Source organism: Paraphaeosphaeria sporulosa, assembly GCF_001642045.1.
Source record: "Paraphaeosphaeria sporulosa strain AP3s5-JAC2a unplaced genomic scaffold CC84scaffold_9, whole genome shotgun sequence".
NCBI classification, from domain to species: Eukaryota; Fungi; Ascomycota; class Dothideomycetes; order Pleosporales; family Didymosphaeriaceae; genus Paraphaeosphaeria; species Paraphaeosphaeria sporulosa.
Genome location: NW_017253368.1, coordinates 1,152,689 through 1,168,343, shown reverse-complemented (window position 1 = coordinate 1,168,343; position 15,655 = coordinate 1,152,689). Strand labels below are relative to the sequence as shown.

The 15,655-nt window shown below is 53.8% G+C and overlaps 5 protein-coding genes across 5 annotated transcripts; all 5 read right to left on the bottom strand.

Moving 5' to 3' along the window:
- Nucleotides 1-201: 201 nt before the first annotated feature.
- CC84DRAFT_1262262 (uncharacterized protein) lies at nt 202-3,377 on the bottom strand. The gene is made up of 2 exons (XM_018185140.1): nt 2,147-3,377; nt 202-2,091 (listed from the first exon to the last, which is right to left on the bottom strand). Exons 1-2 carry the CDS (start codon nt 3,293-3,295, stop codon nt 271-273), a joined length of 2,970 nt encoding a protein of 989 aa, XP_018032668.1. The 5' UTR covers nt 3,296-3,377; the 3' UTR covers nt 202-270.
- Nucleotides 3,378-6,232: 2,855 nt separating this feature from the next.
- CC84DRAFT_1220643 (uncharacterized protein) lies at nt 6,233-6,637 on the bottom strand (the record flags this gene model as incomplete). The annotated part of the gene is made up of 1 exon (XM_018183184.1): nt 6,233-6,637. The coding sequence occupies one exon, from the start codon at nt 6,635-6,637 to the stop codon at nt 6,233-6,235; it is 405 nt and encodes a 134-aa protein (XP_018032667.1).
- A 3,735-nt stretch (nt 6,638-10,372) lies between these two features.
- Nucleotides 10,373-10,956, bottom strand: CC84DRAFT_1167371 (uncharacterized protein). The gene has a single exon (XM_018179169.1). The coding sequence runs from the start codon at nt 10,710-10,712 to the stop codon at nt 10,458-10,460; it is 255 nt and encodes an 84-aa protein (XP_018032666.1). The 5' UTR covers nt 10,713-10,956; the 3' UTR covers nt 10,373-10,457.
- CC84DRAFT_1008565 (uncharacterized protein) lies at nt 10,831-11,351 on the bottom strand. The gene has a single exon (XM_018173352.1). The coding sequence runs from the start codon at nt 11,251-11,253 to the stop codon at nt 10,921-10,923; it is 333 nt and encodes a 110-aa protein (XP_018032665.1). The 5' UTR covers nt 11,254-11,351; the 3' UTR covers nt 10,831-10,920.
- Nucleotides 11,352-14,119: 2,768 nt separating this feature from the next.
- CC84DRAFT_1252985 (uncharacterized protein) lies at nt 14,120-15,239 on the bottom strand (the record flags this gene model as incomplete). The annotated part of the gene is made up of 4 exons (XM_018184379.1): nt 14,120-14,702; nt 14,769-14,829; nt 15,012-15,048; nt 15,141-15,239. 4 exons carry the CDS (start codon nt 15,237-15,239, stop codon nt 14,120-14,122), a joined length of 780 nt encoding a protein of 259 aa, XP_018032664.1.
- Nucleotides 15,240-15,655: the final 416 nt, after the last annotated feature.

Sequence of the window (15,655 nt, the reverse complement as noted above, 5' to 3'; positions counted from 1 at the left end):
CTGAAGTGCCGAACATCGTACCAAGTCCCAGAGTTGAGCCCCGTCCGCAGCCGCCAAGAGAATGCACGTGCCCGCGCGTCGCAGTCGCGATTACGTACCCCGCACCTTCTCCAGCACAAGCCCAGCCGCCGAAGAAGCTCCACCAAATCACCCGGAACCGCATCTAGTCATCACATAATCGCATTCATGGTATCTAACTTTGCAAAAACGCCTTCCCATGCAGCCAAAGTTGAGCCACCTCCGTGCACCGTCCCATCCCCTCCATAGCTACTAGTACAGCCCCTTCCTCGCCCCACCATTCTTCCTCTCCTTGAACACACAGCACACGCTCATCTCCTCACACCACTTCTGCACCATATACGCCTCGATCTCCTTCTCTACCGCCAACACCATGCCTTCGCCCTCGACCACCTTCATCTCCTCTTCTCTCCGTGCCCTCAGCTCCTTGTTCCACGCCTTGATCTGTTTCTGCGTCGCGCGCTTGTACGTGTGAATATGGTCGTGCGTGTTGAGAAACGCTGTGAAATCCTCGGCAACAATGGCGTCGTACATGAGGATCTTCTCATGCCAAGAAGGCTTCGAGGCATCAGTCGAGGGAGGGAGAGAGCGGATGAGGGATGTGAGAGCGGGAAAGAGTGTAGGGCGGATACCGTCGAAAGTTAGCTTGGTCTCGGGGATTCGGTAGATTGGGACGAGTCCGTCTGCAGTGTCTTTTGCTGGGTTGGGAGTAGTGTCAAAGACTAGTGGCAACGGCGGGGAATGTGCAAGTGGTCGAGCCCGAGGAGGTGTAGGCGACAGGGCCTCATCATCCTCTGAGTCGAGGATAGCCTCGATGCTGTGAAAGCGGTTCTGGCTCTTGCGAGGCGTACTTGGTGATGTGGCTGTAGAGGATTGTGCATGCGCGATTGGTTTTTTGGGTACGCGGACGGGTGCAGATGCCGGTACTCTTGAACGAATAGCGGATTGAGATTTTGGAGGTCGATCTCTGGGCTTCTTTGGCGAGCCTGTAGACGCTAATGTGGGTAACGTGTTAGCTGCAGGCGTCCGCGTAGATAGGATGAAGTCGTTGATGTCAAGAAAGCTAGAGTCGACTGGTTGGTTCGAAGGCGGAAGGTCCCGTGGGAAGTCGTTGATGTCTCTGAATGGAGAACTCTTGAGAAAATGACCTTCAACAGCAACTTCTTTGCTACCCGCGACTGGAGGTGGGCATGACAGGAAATTGTCCATGTCCAGACACGGAGAGCGAATCGCAGCACGAGCTTCAGCAGTGACAGCATTGTCATCCACCACTGTGGAAGGTGGAGTTGACAGATCCGATGATATTGAAATCGGTGCTTGGGGAGGCGGCGCAAAGTCATTGATATCCAGGAATGAATCGTCGGACTGCTCAGGCATCTTGTCGATGACGAGCGGAAAGTCCTGCGTTCTGTCCGGTTCGGGTAGGCAGACGCTCTGCCTTTCTAGTGTGTGACCCTCGTCGTCTCGTGAGCTTGCTTTCCAAAGTGCACGTCTACCCTCAATACGCTGTAGGCGCGGCCATGCGGCAAATGCTGGGGCATCATTTGATGCTAGACTGTGGCGAAGTTCTGCATCTTGCTCGGACTCGCGAATCGCATTCTGTAAGTCCCGTACCATGGTGGGAGATTCCTCACGCGCTAGCTGGCTCGATGTCCCGAATAAGACATCTTGTCTGTTCAACCTGGATAATGCAGACGCTGGACTGAGCAGCGTCTCTGCGACCAATTTTGGTTTGGCGGCAGCCTTGGCGGAAGTTTTCTTTGGCTTGCCTTTCGCCTCGCCGGGCTTTGACGCTGGCTTAGACGTTGAACGTTTGCGCACGGGCTTCTTCGAAACTTTAGTTGAGTCTTCGTCAGCCATATCGTTCAATGACACCTTGGTCGTCTTGGGTACAGGAGTAGTGCGGCGTGCGAAGAAGTCACTTGAGACTTCAGGTGAATCTGGTAGCGGTTGCTGAGGCGCATATTGGCCCGTGACCAGATCTGTGATGGTTCGAGGCTTCTTCTTTGGCGCCTTGCCTTTTTCCGGCGATGCTTGACGAGATGCAACCTGGTGGTTAGGTAGATCGAGCAGCTATTCCAACCATTAGCGAATCTCGAAGGCTGCTAGAGATGCATGTGTAACTCACCTCCAGCCTTCGCCGTTTCATGGCACCGGTCACCTCGGTGCAAGCTGTCTCAGAGGCCGATTTCTGTGACTGAGTCTCCATGCGCGCGTATGAATAACCTGACAGCAGGCTCGTAAAACTCTCCTTCTCCGCGACGGGCTTGTTCTCTTTCCCAGTTGAGCTGGTGAGAATCTCTTGTCGCTTAGTATCTGGAGGAGGCGTCCAGTCTCGTCGTCTGCTCACTGCCTCATCCAAGTCTAATGGGTCGTCGGGGTCGGGTGGCCGTTGTTTAGGCGGGCCATTACTCCGCGCGGAAGGGCTCAATGGCACGTCCCATATTGTATCATCGCCAACTCGAGCGCTCTGACCCCCAGCGACTGTTGTGTCCGGCTGGTTCAATCCTGCCGTATGGTGTTCCGCACCACGTGAGCGGAAATGTGCCGATGCCACCTCCGCCGCCTTCTCCTGCACTTTCTTGGTGATCTTTGTCGCGCCCCTCGGTTTCGTGACTCTGACCTTTTTGATAGTGGTTTGTATCTCGCCGTTGTCGGTCGTAGCTTTCTTCGTGCGCGGCTTCCGAGGCTTCGGCTCCGGCGGTGCTGCAGCGGGCTCGCGGGTAGACGCAGCAACATCGGCCCCAGGCAGTTTCGCGAAATAAGAGGACGTGGTAGCGGTGGCCTCGGCGTTCGATGCATTGCTCGTCACTTTCTCGGCGCTTGTCGTCTTGGGCTTCCGTCCGCGTGGTTTTGGTTTCGCCTTCGGCTTCGCCGCATCCTCGTCGACAGCTGTCGCCTTAGTAGCTCTCTTCCTTGCGGGTTTAGACGCTTTTATGGTATTTTCAGGCCCTGTGGGTACCCGCCTGCTCTCGAGCGCCTCCTCAATTGCGCTGAGACCCCGGTCGTTGATGCTGATGTCGGCCAGCAGACTCCTCGCGGTGGCGAACCCTCGTTCAACGCCCATAGGCACCGGCGCAGCTCGTGATCCCGATAGGGACGCGCCCGCGACTGCCCTTTTGGGGATAGGAGGCGGAGAGAGCGATCTGAGCGGGCTTGCGGGCATGGCGACGCGACGTTCGAGGGGAGATGCAGGGCTCAGCGCTCGCGGGCCGACATGGAGGCTATCAGGAGGGGAGGACGAAAGCACGACAATGTCGTACGTCGCGCCTGCCATTCTGCATGTCGCCTGGACTATGCGGCGGCAGACAGGGACAGCACGAGTGGAACACGTCTTTGTGGTTGACCTCGCTATGCAGAGCACCGGGAAATCGTGGGGTAGCGCAGGGTGGATCTACAGCCTCGAGTTGTTTGGAAAGGCTGGCACGGACCATCCTCGAGGCTAGATAAATTCATACCAGGTCCTTCACGCTGTCACGCACCCGCCTCTCCCTCAATGGTTATGGAACTTGGCTTGCTGCGTGTTCTTGACGATATCGTGCAGCTCCCCGTGTCTTCTTCTTCCCTGGCCAGGCGCCCCGCAGTGACACCAGCCTCTCCACCCCTCCGCAGCGACCCTCGCAACCCTGTCGATCTCGCTGTAGGCTTTACCAGGATAGCGACGCTCCTTCTGTCGATGCCAGCAGCTTCAGGCATGCGGCCCTTTGCTTGCGAGGTCCTTACACTTGAGGTGGGGGCGTAGCGGCGGCTTGGGCGTTGGCCTTCGCTCCTCCCCGCTCCTTCGGCCCCAACTACAACCCCACCAGGATCGCGCTTGCGGCAAAAACGCTATGTGCGCGTTCTCGAAGCTCTGTAAGTTCTCCTCATCGTATGCATTGAGGCATTGGCCGTGCTGTTGTGTTTCGACGCGCAGGCAGGCAGCTTCTGCGGCGGCGACCTCTCACCACCGTACCGTCGTGACAAGGGGCTTTCAGGCCATCGCGACAACGAGGAGGCTTTGCTAACAATGCCGCGCTTCCGGAGAGCATTATCACGATTGAGGAGATACTTCCTACATGAAACGCGGTTCCCCGATGGTCGGCTGGGTGCGCCTTTCGCCACGAGGTCGGGAGCGGCATGATTGTCGCAATCACAGCAAAACAACGATGAGACCTGCCCGCAGAGCCGCGCATTACCACAGCATGCTCCAGATTGATGAGCTTCTTCTTGCCTGAAGGCAGCTTGCTCCTGCATCGGCCTTCGGATGTATTGCCGCCTCTCACCACGATAGCGAGAGCTCCAGCGTCGTTGCGATCACCACGACGATCACGCGTACTTGAGAACGCCGCTTCACAGTGGCATGCTCTGGGTCGAGGAGCTTCTTCATGCCTGCGTCCAGCGTGTCCATACAGCCGCCAGCTGTTGACGTCAATTCTTCTTGTCGGAGACAGCAAAAGTAAGCGCCCCACCAGAGGCACCCTCCCGCCCCCAAGCTCCCTCCGTCAGCCGCAATCTCAACAGGCACACCACATCAAACGCCTAGCATTGACCGCAGAAGTTTACCAACGACGCGAACAGATACTTCGGACGATCGCAAATGCTACCTTGGCGAATGACGGCAACAGCACGCCCATGCGCCGGGACAGCAACGGGTCTCGAGCGATCAAAACCGCCGAATGTATCTCGAGACGTGCAGCACTCTTCAACTCCCGTTAGGGATGACCAAGCGAACATTCTACAGTACTTAAGCCTGTAATGTCATGTGATCGGTAAGACAGCCTACCGCTTGACTGGCTTGTGTCGATCCCCCTTGATGCTATCAGGAGCGTGGCACTCAAGCAAGTCGCGAATCGCATCGCTTAAGGGGAAGTAAGGACACCCGCAATTGCGGCGCCACGCGATCGCCACCTCCGATGTACACCAGAGGATCAAGGGACTAATACTAGGACCGGAGCACCAGAACACCGGAGGGTCAGAAGGCCTGAGAAGCAAGGATACCGGATACCAGGACCAAAGAGATCAAGATGCCGGAATACCAGAAGACCAGAAGACAAGTATGTCAAGGAAGGACAAAACTGCAAGGGGCGCGGCCCTAAGCCGTCTAGCACGAGAACTTCTTGCGGCGATGGTCGTTGTTGAGTCAAGGAAGCTCGCGTCCACCCGGAAACTGGTGGTACTCGAACTCAGCGACGCTTCTCTCTGCGACTGGTGATCCACTTACCTGCTAGACTCTACCTTGGCTCCGTTCTTCACACCAGCGCCACTACCTGTGTGAGCATCGCATCACGGCATCTCCGGAAAGCGCATGGATATAGATGATCTTGTCCACTGACTCTACACAATATCGTCAGCAACAAATCTGCAACAGAAACTCCAAACCTCCGCGCGATAAGAATTACCGCCCAGATATTAAGGGGTCGCTTTTCTTGAGGCAATACGCTCCCCTCAAATCGTCAAGCTCAGAGTACTACTCCCCGCTGTATCAGCTGCCGTTGCGGAGCGGACCGTTGTTTATAGGTCCGATCTCACTGTCTTAGGGCGCGCGGACCTTCCCATGGACTCGTAATAAGAGCACAGTATCAGGCTCTTGACTTTCTGCCGCAACGTTCGCTTCAGCTTCGTCGAGAAGACGTTGGACTATACCCATTAGGATGACACTGGTTTTGACTCTGCTGGGCGGCTCGCGACGAAGAACGTTGCCACCTTGCTTGCCTTGGTAGCGCTCGGTTAGATTATTGACCCAGTCCTGGTGCAAGTTTGCGAAGACCTCAAGGCGTAGACTTTGACAAATGGCGTCTCAAGCTGCACGCTGTCCTTAGCGGCCTCGACGGCAAGGATGCGAGAGCACGTCTGGTGGAAGTGTTGCGCGTATCCAGGATCTAGAAACATGACAAGGTTGGTACCAAGTATACCTCCAGCAGCTGCATACGGGCTGCCAAGCAACGGAAGACCTCAAAAGAGGGAAACACGGTGTGCAAGGAAAATCCGATCGTTACGTCTAGAAGCTTCAAACATCACCACTGTCATGAGATATGTGGCATATCTACGTTCGAGCTTCCGAAATACTTGTATCAGATCAAGGAGCTGGTCTCGATATCCCAACCGTGAGTAACTACGTCCTTGACGACATCAGAGTTGATTGCACCAAGTTGAGGCTTGCGTTAGCCAGTGTGCTTGATGCGATGCGGGGCATTCTCGTCCACTCTCTTGTCCTCGAAAAGTGTTCTTCCAACGCTTACCAGAGAAGTCCCGCCAGCGAATGGTCGTCCTTTTTGGTTAGGATATCGACCCCATTGCGGGCGAGGTTCATCATCAATTTGTTGCGGTCGACCTGCTTGAAGTTTATGCATGCCGTATCAATGTCGCCAATGTCGAAGCACCGCTGATCCCGCGATCGTTGCGGCCATGGGCACGGCCAAAGACGCCACCCAATCCGCGCACTCGAAGTGATGGCTCGACCAGCCCTGCTTGTGGTTGTATGCGCCAGTGTTGGTGAATCACGCTCTTGCAGTGTTCTCGAATGTGTATTTGTGGGCGAGAGCGTTGGCCGCGCCCTGACAGCTGGCCGTTGCCGTGCTTGTATATGTCTGAGAACCGCCGGAATGTGGCCTTGCTGAAGTGCGAGGTGAAGGCCGGACATCATTAAAAACGCCCTTCAGCTTATTCCGCGTCAACACAATTGTTTGGCAGACTTCCCTTTCACTGAGGGGTCCTTGGTCCAACTTCTTGGAACGGAGCCTCCGGTCGCGATATTTCAGCTTCGTGGATAGGACGGTTTGGAGGCTTCTTGATTCATATGCGACTGGTTAATTCCGTAAATGATCACCCCCGCTTGCTGCGTATGACCTCGGGCGCATCTTCAGGCGTACCTGCGGGCGGAAGTGTATACATTACAACGGATGGCTTCGACCGCTTGAGGCGCATCGAAGCGATGCGTTATCTTGTAGTCGCGTCGCTGAGTGCTTTCCACGGTGCTACGACGTTCTTTTCTGTCATGGCCTGACCTGCTCGACACTGCTCGATTTCTTCATGCAGCTTTGACTGTGTGCACACACTCTCGCTATCAGCACATCAGTCAACCTACTAACAGCCCAGTGGACTCACTATATAGACAAGCGATGACCAATTTGACCAAGGCTCAGTCGGTCACAGTTTCTTTTCGCAACCTCTGGGTGTTGCATTGCCAGGAATCCGCCCATCGGAGATCGGTTCGTCGTTAGTGAACTCCAATTCCGCGATCAGAGCAAAAGCACTCTCGGGACCGTTGCGCACCATCTCGCAGGACACGGAATGAAATGGTTTATGCACCTACTGTGCAAGCCCAGCACGCGGGTGTACCATATCGACTGCGCCATGCTGTCATTATATATTTCTTGCCGCTTGTGATCGTCAATCTCACGAATGCTCGAGATTTGGGTATTCCATAGTCATTTTGATAAGATTAGACGGAGCTTTCGTATTCGAACATGGAAGTTTCCTGGGGCAGTCTCGGCCTGAAGGTGCGTGGCGCACGAGATACGCGCAAGCAGTCGGAATTTCCAGGAGACGATTGGAACGGATGGGCTCTGATGAGCGAGCTGGTGAAGAGGAGGCAGGGTTGTGTGATGGAGGTGAAGTGGACATGGTGGATGTGGATGGCTGTGCAGTGTCATTCTGAAGAGAAAGGACAGAGCTTTCCTCGATAATCAGCATTTCCTGGGGCAACTTGGTTATTTCGACGAAGGAACGCTACCCATTATATCGGCCGTCGGCGAGTCATTCCCTGTCGTCCTGTCAGCAGCGGGTTGCAGGGACAGAACAGCTACATCACGCGCTCGTCCTGAAGAATGTCTCCATGGCTGTTGTTAGACCAAAGCTCTTTGGGACTCGTAAGAATCAAGAGGTCAAAGCCATTTGATGCCCAAGGACACCGGGGCCAAAGCTCTGTTAGGAATCGCAAAGATCAGAGAACAGCTGGACCAAAGCCATTCGCGATCCGGAGAGGCAAAGATGAGGCCTCACTGGCGCCTGCCGATCATCGTGTCCGCATCCTGGCAACCTGCTCTTCCTTCTCGACGATCGGTATTTCCTCTGGTAATTGTATATCTTCGCTCGTCCTGCGCACGAAACGCATACATCCTCGCTCCTATGATGTGTCGGGTCTTCGAGCGCTGGCTTGCTGCATCAGTGTCCCTGAGGTCTGTACGACGCCACCTTAGTATCACTGTTGTATGGCGCCTCGTGCGGCAAAATTATAGCGGAATCGAGCTCGCCTTTTCTAGAGCTGCTGGAAGATGGACTGTTCTCGACCTCATACGGCGAAGTGGGCGCTAGTCATCCAATGGTCGCACCACCGACGCTTGTGAGTCGGTTGTAGGTTCCAAGGCCAAGGCTAGGGGCCACGTAAACGGATGCCCAGGCGGGTGTTTCGTGGCCCAGGTCCAGTGATTTCAGATTGATTCTCTCGAGCCAATTCGCGTTCCTTCCGGTCTCCGCTTAGGTATCCAGGTTGGTGGTGTGCGGATTACGAAGGTTATGAAGCCGACAAGACAAGAGCTAACAATCTTGCCCGCAGCGAGCTATCCGGAGAAGGCTATATCCGATCTTCAGCCCTCCACCGCTAGTGTTGACAGCAGCCTCAGCCTCATCCTATGTCTTGTTGCCTCTCAGGTAATTGAGCTGCTTGATCTCGCGGACAAAATCTCGTACAAAGTCTATGTGGGGTAAAGGCTGTTCTCGGGATGCATGAATCTTCTTGTCGGAGATGGCATGGTCGATAGATCTGCCATCTTATATTTTGCAGCGACGCATCTCGTTGGTTGTGTTGCACCTGTCGCAAATGGAGCATTTGGCGGCTATTTCGCGCACCATCCCCCAAGCGTCATCAGGGGTGTCGCATTATACTTTTTGGTTGCTGGTTCATGCTACTGGTGACTACCAACAACATGGCTGCTATTGGTCTGGAAGAAAACATGTTGGTCAGAACGCTGATTTAGCTGAACGCATCGAGTCCTTGGTGCCGTTTAAAGATGCCCAGCGAATCTGATCTGAAGCCATGGCATAAACCGACGAATGCAGGGTTGGCTTCGGTTGAACGATGGTGGAGAGCTAATCGACGGACAACAGGAAGCGAGAGGAGCAATGACTGAGGGGAGCTAGGTCGGCCCCATGAAGATGCCGTTCCTGGACCTGGCTTCCTCTCACCGACATCGAGCCGTGGCTGCTGCCCTAGGATCTATACGCGTTAGGATCTATGAGCGTTATCTTCGAAAATAATTGGATCTCCTCACCTTGCTCTCGGCACGTGCCAAACGTTGAGCATCCATCAAAGTATCCCTTGGGTCATGTTATCGACGGCTTCCTCCACGACGTGGACTCGGCTTTTCCACGCCTCTGGCACCATATGTTTTCGGGGTGATGGCTTCGATTGCTCTAGTCAGTGCCTATTATCTCTACCTTGCCGTTTTCATGATATCAACACAAGAGTCGGTAGTGCCAAGATCGATTCCAATGGCAGGTCCAGAAACCGGTCGAATAGTCTTTCGTGACGGGCACCTGATAGTCCACCTCTGGCAGACAGGTATTCCAGGGTCAGCCTAAGAAGAGGCTGACGCAAATGGACAAAAGAATACGGCGTACTCTTCAGCGGTGGCTATGACCCTGTATGGACTGTGAAGTCTTCGCATACTTTGGCAAGCAGCGGTAAATCGCGATACTATAGCTCCACGGGGTCCCAAATGCCGTCCTTGATCAATCAGCAAAAATCGCAAGAAGTGCCACCATACTGACTACTTGCTGGGTAATCCCATAGGCTATCTACACCGGCAGCGTGAGCGAGGCCATGGATACCCTGGACTGCATGCAACACATGCAGCTCTTCTAGTTCTCCGAGTCTGTATCATCTTCTTGGAACCCCGCTTGTGCGATTGTTCGCCCTGAGTATACGGTCGCTGATTGTTCCGCTGATGCCCGAGCATCGTGTCTACCGAATGAGCTAGTTCTGCACCGGGGTCGCTAAAGATGTCCTGGCGGAGTTCAAGCGCCGAACCCTTTTGCCGGATGAGACAGGGCCGTTGCTCGCCCAATATCGATGTCGCCAGATCGTGGGATTGGAGATGTATGTTGACCTGTGACGCAAGTCGGCACCGCCGCGGTTACAAGAAAAATCTATTCGACGCTGCGTGAGAAATATTAGGCGTACTTCTGAATGGCAAGGACCCACCAGTCGTTGCCGCGGCATGTGTCCCAAGACTTGAGGTCGACCCTCATGCTTGTGTGGTGGCAGTCGCAAATCTGCTGAAAGCCCCAAACGCGAGTCGCCAACGGACCTAGATCTTGGTGTTTGGGGAGGAACTTATCTGATGCCGCTCCACAACGGCTCTCCTGCCGCGCGGTGTCGGACTCGAGGTCGTGTCATGTCAGCAGATTGTCTTCTGGGATCATGAAGGAGGCAAAAAGCTTACTCGAGTCAGGAAGCTCTTTCAGTGGCTACGCCATTGAGCAGCTACGCCATGGCGTGAGTGTGGAGGACGCGATTGGTGTCGACGTAGCGCCCCACTCCCGACGTGGCACGACGCCTTCGAGAGTTGCAAGGCATTGAGTCGTGTACCTTGAGCAATAGGATACTTCTTGTTCGCATCAATTGCAGCCGCGTCGTTGTCGGAGGAGAAGGGATGGAGGGGCAAACCCCAGCGGCATACCCAAAAGCCCACCATGCTTGCCGCCGCAGTCGACATGCACATTGACGTTGCGAAGGAAAAGGCATGCTCGTAAAAAGGCCGTGGGTTCCTCTGTATGGTCGAGTCTGACTTTGCAACTCGAGGAAGGTGGTGTCGTTGTGGTTGTCTTTCGGAAGACGGCGAGGGAGCACGTCAATCACCACAATGAGGCCCGTGCTTCATGCCACAGAGTGCAGCAATCTCACAGCTCTTCCCAACCCAGCATTCAAGCTGCAAAGCTGTAGAAAGGGTGCCCAGGGCCAATGTGCAAGCGCCTATGCAAATATAAGTTCACCGGCATCCCAGTTTCCGCCGCGATGGGTCTCATGGGATGTTTGCCTCCATGCTGTAGCCTTGCAGCAAAGACCAAGCACGGCAGAACCAGAGTCGGAGACACCAGACATGCAACAGACTGGCTCGTAGCTTCACCTGCGCTCGAGAGCAGCCTATAAAACGAGAGCCGCCGAGCACACCAATGCCAGGATAGCGACGCCAATGATTCGATCAAGTGCTGTGATGAGAGTCCGAAATTGCCTGTGGTGGCCATGCACCTGCACATTTGCTTGGTGTTTTCCTGCGAGCGGCGTAGCAAATACGCGTTCGGCAAATAAGTACTACTGGCTGCATCGCATCTGGCGTTATTCGAGTTATCGAGCTGGCACAGCTGGGCATTATCCTACCAACAGCGGGCTTGTTGTGCGGGCTCTCGCCTCTAATGGGCCGTTCTGAGTCTGTGAGACATGTGCAAACCGGAAATCACGATGCACCGCCCTCAGTTCGGAGATGTGTGTGCACTGTTCCCGCAGAACACATTACAGCCCGGAGATGAATGTCCCCTGATCTGCTTATGCATACGTCTCCGGCATCAGCAGAGCGAAGAGGCGATGCAAGGATCGGCGAGGACATGAACAGACGTCCCAGTCCCTCAAGTAGGACGGGTGGGAGTTCATTTGCTCGAGTCTTGCGCATATTGGCATGTCTACATGGAGATACCGCCATCGTGAACACCGTGAAATGACTGTTTGTCATGTTGTACGGCAGTACGTGGTCGTTGTTGAATCGGAAAGACAAGCTTACCAAGAGACCTGTCCTGCATCAGCTGTGCCAACAAAGGTGCTGGCTAGTCACCTTCGATAAATCGGCATATCTTTTCAGATAAATACCGACAATGCCACAAAACTTGAAGTAAAATTGATCCACTAGTCAGAAGTCGCTAGAAGCGAACACAGATCACCTGGGACGGTGCTTAAAAGGAGGTACCCTCCTACCTGTCATGCCGCTGCTGAATTTTCCCGGTGCACCATTAGATCATCGGTATCCGATTGAACTCGAATGGTATTTGCTGAACATTACCAAAGGTTCCCAAGCTGGTGAACCTCAGTGCAGTCGCTCCTTTACTAATCCTATGCGCTTTTGGTTGGACACGGTTGCTCCTACATTCCAGCTCTCTCGCGGCCAGAACGTGCCGAACCTTTATCAGCCTCTTTCTGGCTATCAAAGTGATGATTCCATCGGATGCCCTACTTGTGGCTTCTTGCATTGACCAGATGATATCCTATGGATGACTGGAACACCAGCCGAAAGCTGGATGATCTGACTCAATGATTCATTGCAAGAGCCATCAATTAGATCTTGCTACCTTCACGGTCATCTCCATAACGTTGAAGCCTCAACGCTGTGTTCCGAACTGTCTCGTCAGGCGACCTGGGACTACAGAGTAAGGCTCGCCCCCAGCTTTAGGTGCATGCGTGGCGCATGCGTGGCGCATGTGAAGATACGGTCCATTTACAACAGGAGGGAGAAGGTAATTTTGTTGACGATGTTGCTAATCACCATTGGACTTCAGTGACTTCGTCGAACGACTCTATTCTAACGATCCTAGTATGACAAACAATGCGTGTCGCAATGTTGTCGTTTTCAAACGTGTCTCTAGCATTCCGGACTCTGTCTCTCTTAAAGAACCGGGCAAGATCGTCAAGTTGTAGGAGACCTGTCGTGGTGGCCTCTGTGCGAAAGCATGTTGAGCTGTTGGTTCGATTCCAACTCCCGCCTCGCCCATTCATATTGGGCTTGTCCTAAATTGTTCCTTGGAGATAATCAACATCAAGTTCTGAATGCCACCAGCACGTTATTGGACGAAGCAATTTACGACAACCCAATGTGTATAAAGAATGTCGCAATTCGACAAGTAGGTGGAATCTTTTCTCAACCCCCGACTCCGAGCACCTTCACATTCCAAGTCAATTCGAATCTTTTCAAGTCAACATCTGTGGTTTGCCGTCCTACTTCGCCCTTCCATTATTTCAAGTCAGCAATTTCAATCCAGCGTTCCTCAAAGGAGATATGTGTTCATCGACATAGACTCTTGAAGCTCGAAGCGTCAGTCTCGCACCTACAGCTTTCGACACGGATTGCCCTTCCAACCTATCAACAAATACATCTATCCCTATCCTAGTGTCACGTCATATGATACCAGAAGTTGGTTCAAAGTAGCCTTCCCCGTCTTGAAGCAACAGCCCTGATGAGCGCACACAAAGGCATCGTAAGAAAGTATAATGCCGATGTGAGCAGCATCGTCCGGGTTGGCGCCGAATAGAGAGTCTAGAAGCAGAAGATTCTGGTAAGCGAAAGCAAAAGCATCGTAAGAAGGTATAATGCCGGCGCAAGTAGCCTAGCCCACAGTCAGATGTTGATGGATGGGAGTAGAGAGCGAAGCGAAACTTGAGGTTCATATTGACTAGCACCATAATGGGCAGGTATCGTGCACCCTCAGCTGAAAGACGAACGATCCGTCTCGTGAACGCCACATTGCACAATGGCCTTTGATGCCATGCGTTGGCCACTTTGCAGAGCAAGCGATACTCTGACAGCAGAGACTTATAGAGCAAGCGAAACTCTAAAAGCAAAAGCTGGTGGGGTTTAGTTCCAGGCCGATGCGTTGGTTCGGTAGGCGTTGCGTCCATGTTTCATCTCTTGAGATGTGCCTGCGGGGATGTGAGATGTACCTGTGGGTAGAGTGGGACAGTGGGAAGTGTGTGAAAATGGTGTTATGCAAGGAGAGACATTGAGAGCGGAGAGACGAAATGTAGTTGAACGGTATCCATGGAGGAAGACCTCTAGCTAAGTATCTGCCTGTCTTCCCATTCCCTTCCCGTCAGCGGTTACGCTCTCAGTGCTGGAAACTCTAATGCTGATATTGTCACCCAGATTTTGCCTCTCGCCAACGCCTACCCAACCCATTATGCCTGATTCCCGTTCCCGCACAACGGACTTAGCTCACTAGAACTTAAGGAATATGCGCTCGGAGCCAGCACCACATGCACCTGAGCATATACAAGACGTCACGAGGACCCTTATTGATGGATCTCCGAGTCAAACGCATCTCCCGGACGTCGCGACGCTCAACCGCGGCCTCCACGTCGATTTCAAGGCTCGAGCTGCCACTTCTCCCTCTCGAGGTAGTCACCGATCATTCCCAGGAGTGTAAGGTACTGAACGTCGTGGATCGAATAGATAGTTCTAATATGATCGTCCCAGATCTTCGCGTTCGGCGCGCGCGTCTCCTCCCAGCCATATATAGCTCCAAGGCAGTCGACCTTGACGAAGAACTCAGCTAGGACTGAGCGGTCACACCCCCTGATTGCCACCGCGTAGTCGGGCACCAGAAAACCCAAGAGTTTCAAGATCTTCCAGAAATCTTTCGGCGTTCCTTCGTCCAGGGGTTGCGCTGTCCACTCGTCGGCCAATCGTTGTTGGTACCGTTGGACATCGGCCCTGACAAGTGACGCTTTGAGGCCTTTCGTTCCGCGCGGAGGTCTGGCGACAGGCCAACGTCGTACCCTTGCCGCTCGAGGAGCGGGAGCGGAAGCGGTAGCGGTAGCGGTAGCGAGGGCAGGGAGATGATTGCCAGTGCCGTTCAGACTGTTTTCGGCGCTCGACAACAGCGAAAGAAGCTCTTTAGCGGCGTCAAGCTCGGCGGAGCTGCTTTGTGAGCTCATGGAGGCAATTCTCAATCAGAATCAGCATCTGCGCGCGTAACATAGTCTCGAAAAGTCCAATGCAAAGTGGAAATACCTGGTGTCGCCGGAATTGAGCGCAAGTGTTGCGGGGTGCGAAGTTCGGCTGCGTCCAAAGCCTCAGGAAGTTAGCAAGCAAGAGGAGGGGTGAAGAAGCGTAGCAACAGCGCGTACTGATCGCAGACAGGGAGGTGTAAGAGTTGGTGTCGCGGACGGGTTCACGTCCAAGGTCAAGTTCAAGACAATGCTGTATGGGTGGTGAAGGCAGCACATCGAGCGACTAAGCCCAAAACGGACCCACCTGCTAATATTCTGTTACGTTCACGAGCGCGCCGGTACTGCAAAAAAAGAGCAAAAAAGCAAAACTTAACGGCAAAAACGAGTTCGGCCCCGGACAGCCTACGTCTCGAACCTGTGCACGTCAGCATACCCAAGGCTTCCCAAGGGACTGAGTTTGCACCGGTGCGGATCCGCCAGGTGCTAAATTCGGCAGGAGGCCAGGACAGGTGGGAGGCGCGCCCAGATTCATTCTGCCCTATGATGAAAGGACCTCAATTTTTAAAATCTATAAAGACGTCAAAAACAGAGGATATCGGGTTGTGAACGTTGAGTGAAAGAGAGACTTAGCGATAACGTCGCCTAGCAACGCAAACGGATTTGCCCACTGTGGGCGTGCGTGAGGGGCTGCAATCAATGAAGTGAAGACGGCAGCAGCCTGTATGGCATCCGATGACAAAAAAATACTGGAGCCTGAAAACTTTGGAAAGCAGATGTTATCGGGAACTGCCACCCTCGCCTCAAAGATAGCCCTGATCACAGGCTTCCAGACGCTGGTTCTCCGGTCGATGGGTCCCACAGCTTCTTTACTGAGACCATCTTCTCATGTTGCTTCGAATTCGCATGAACGAGGTCAAACAGCAGTAAGCAGCAAGATCAGAGCACTCG

Bases quoted from the DNA above. Each gene is read 5' to 3' on its own strand.
- CC84DRAFT_1008565 (XM_018173352.1), bottom strand. From the start codon at position 11,253: ATGTGCAGGTGCATGGCCACCACAGGCAATTTCGGACTCTCATCACAG.
- CC84DRAFT_1167371 (XM_018179169.1), bottom strand. From the start codon at position 10,712: ATGTCGACTGCGGCGGCAAGCATGGTGGGCTTTTGGGTATGCCGCTGG.
- CC84DRAFT_1262262 (XM_018185140.1), bottom strand. From the start codon at position 3,295: ATGGCAGGCGCGACGTACGACATTGTCGTGCTTTCGTCCTCCCCTCCT. The intron at 2,092-2,146 runs GTGAGTTACACA...TGGTTGGAATAG, and splicing joins TGAAACGGCGAAGGCTGGAG to CTGCTCGATCTACCTAACCA.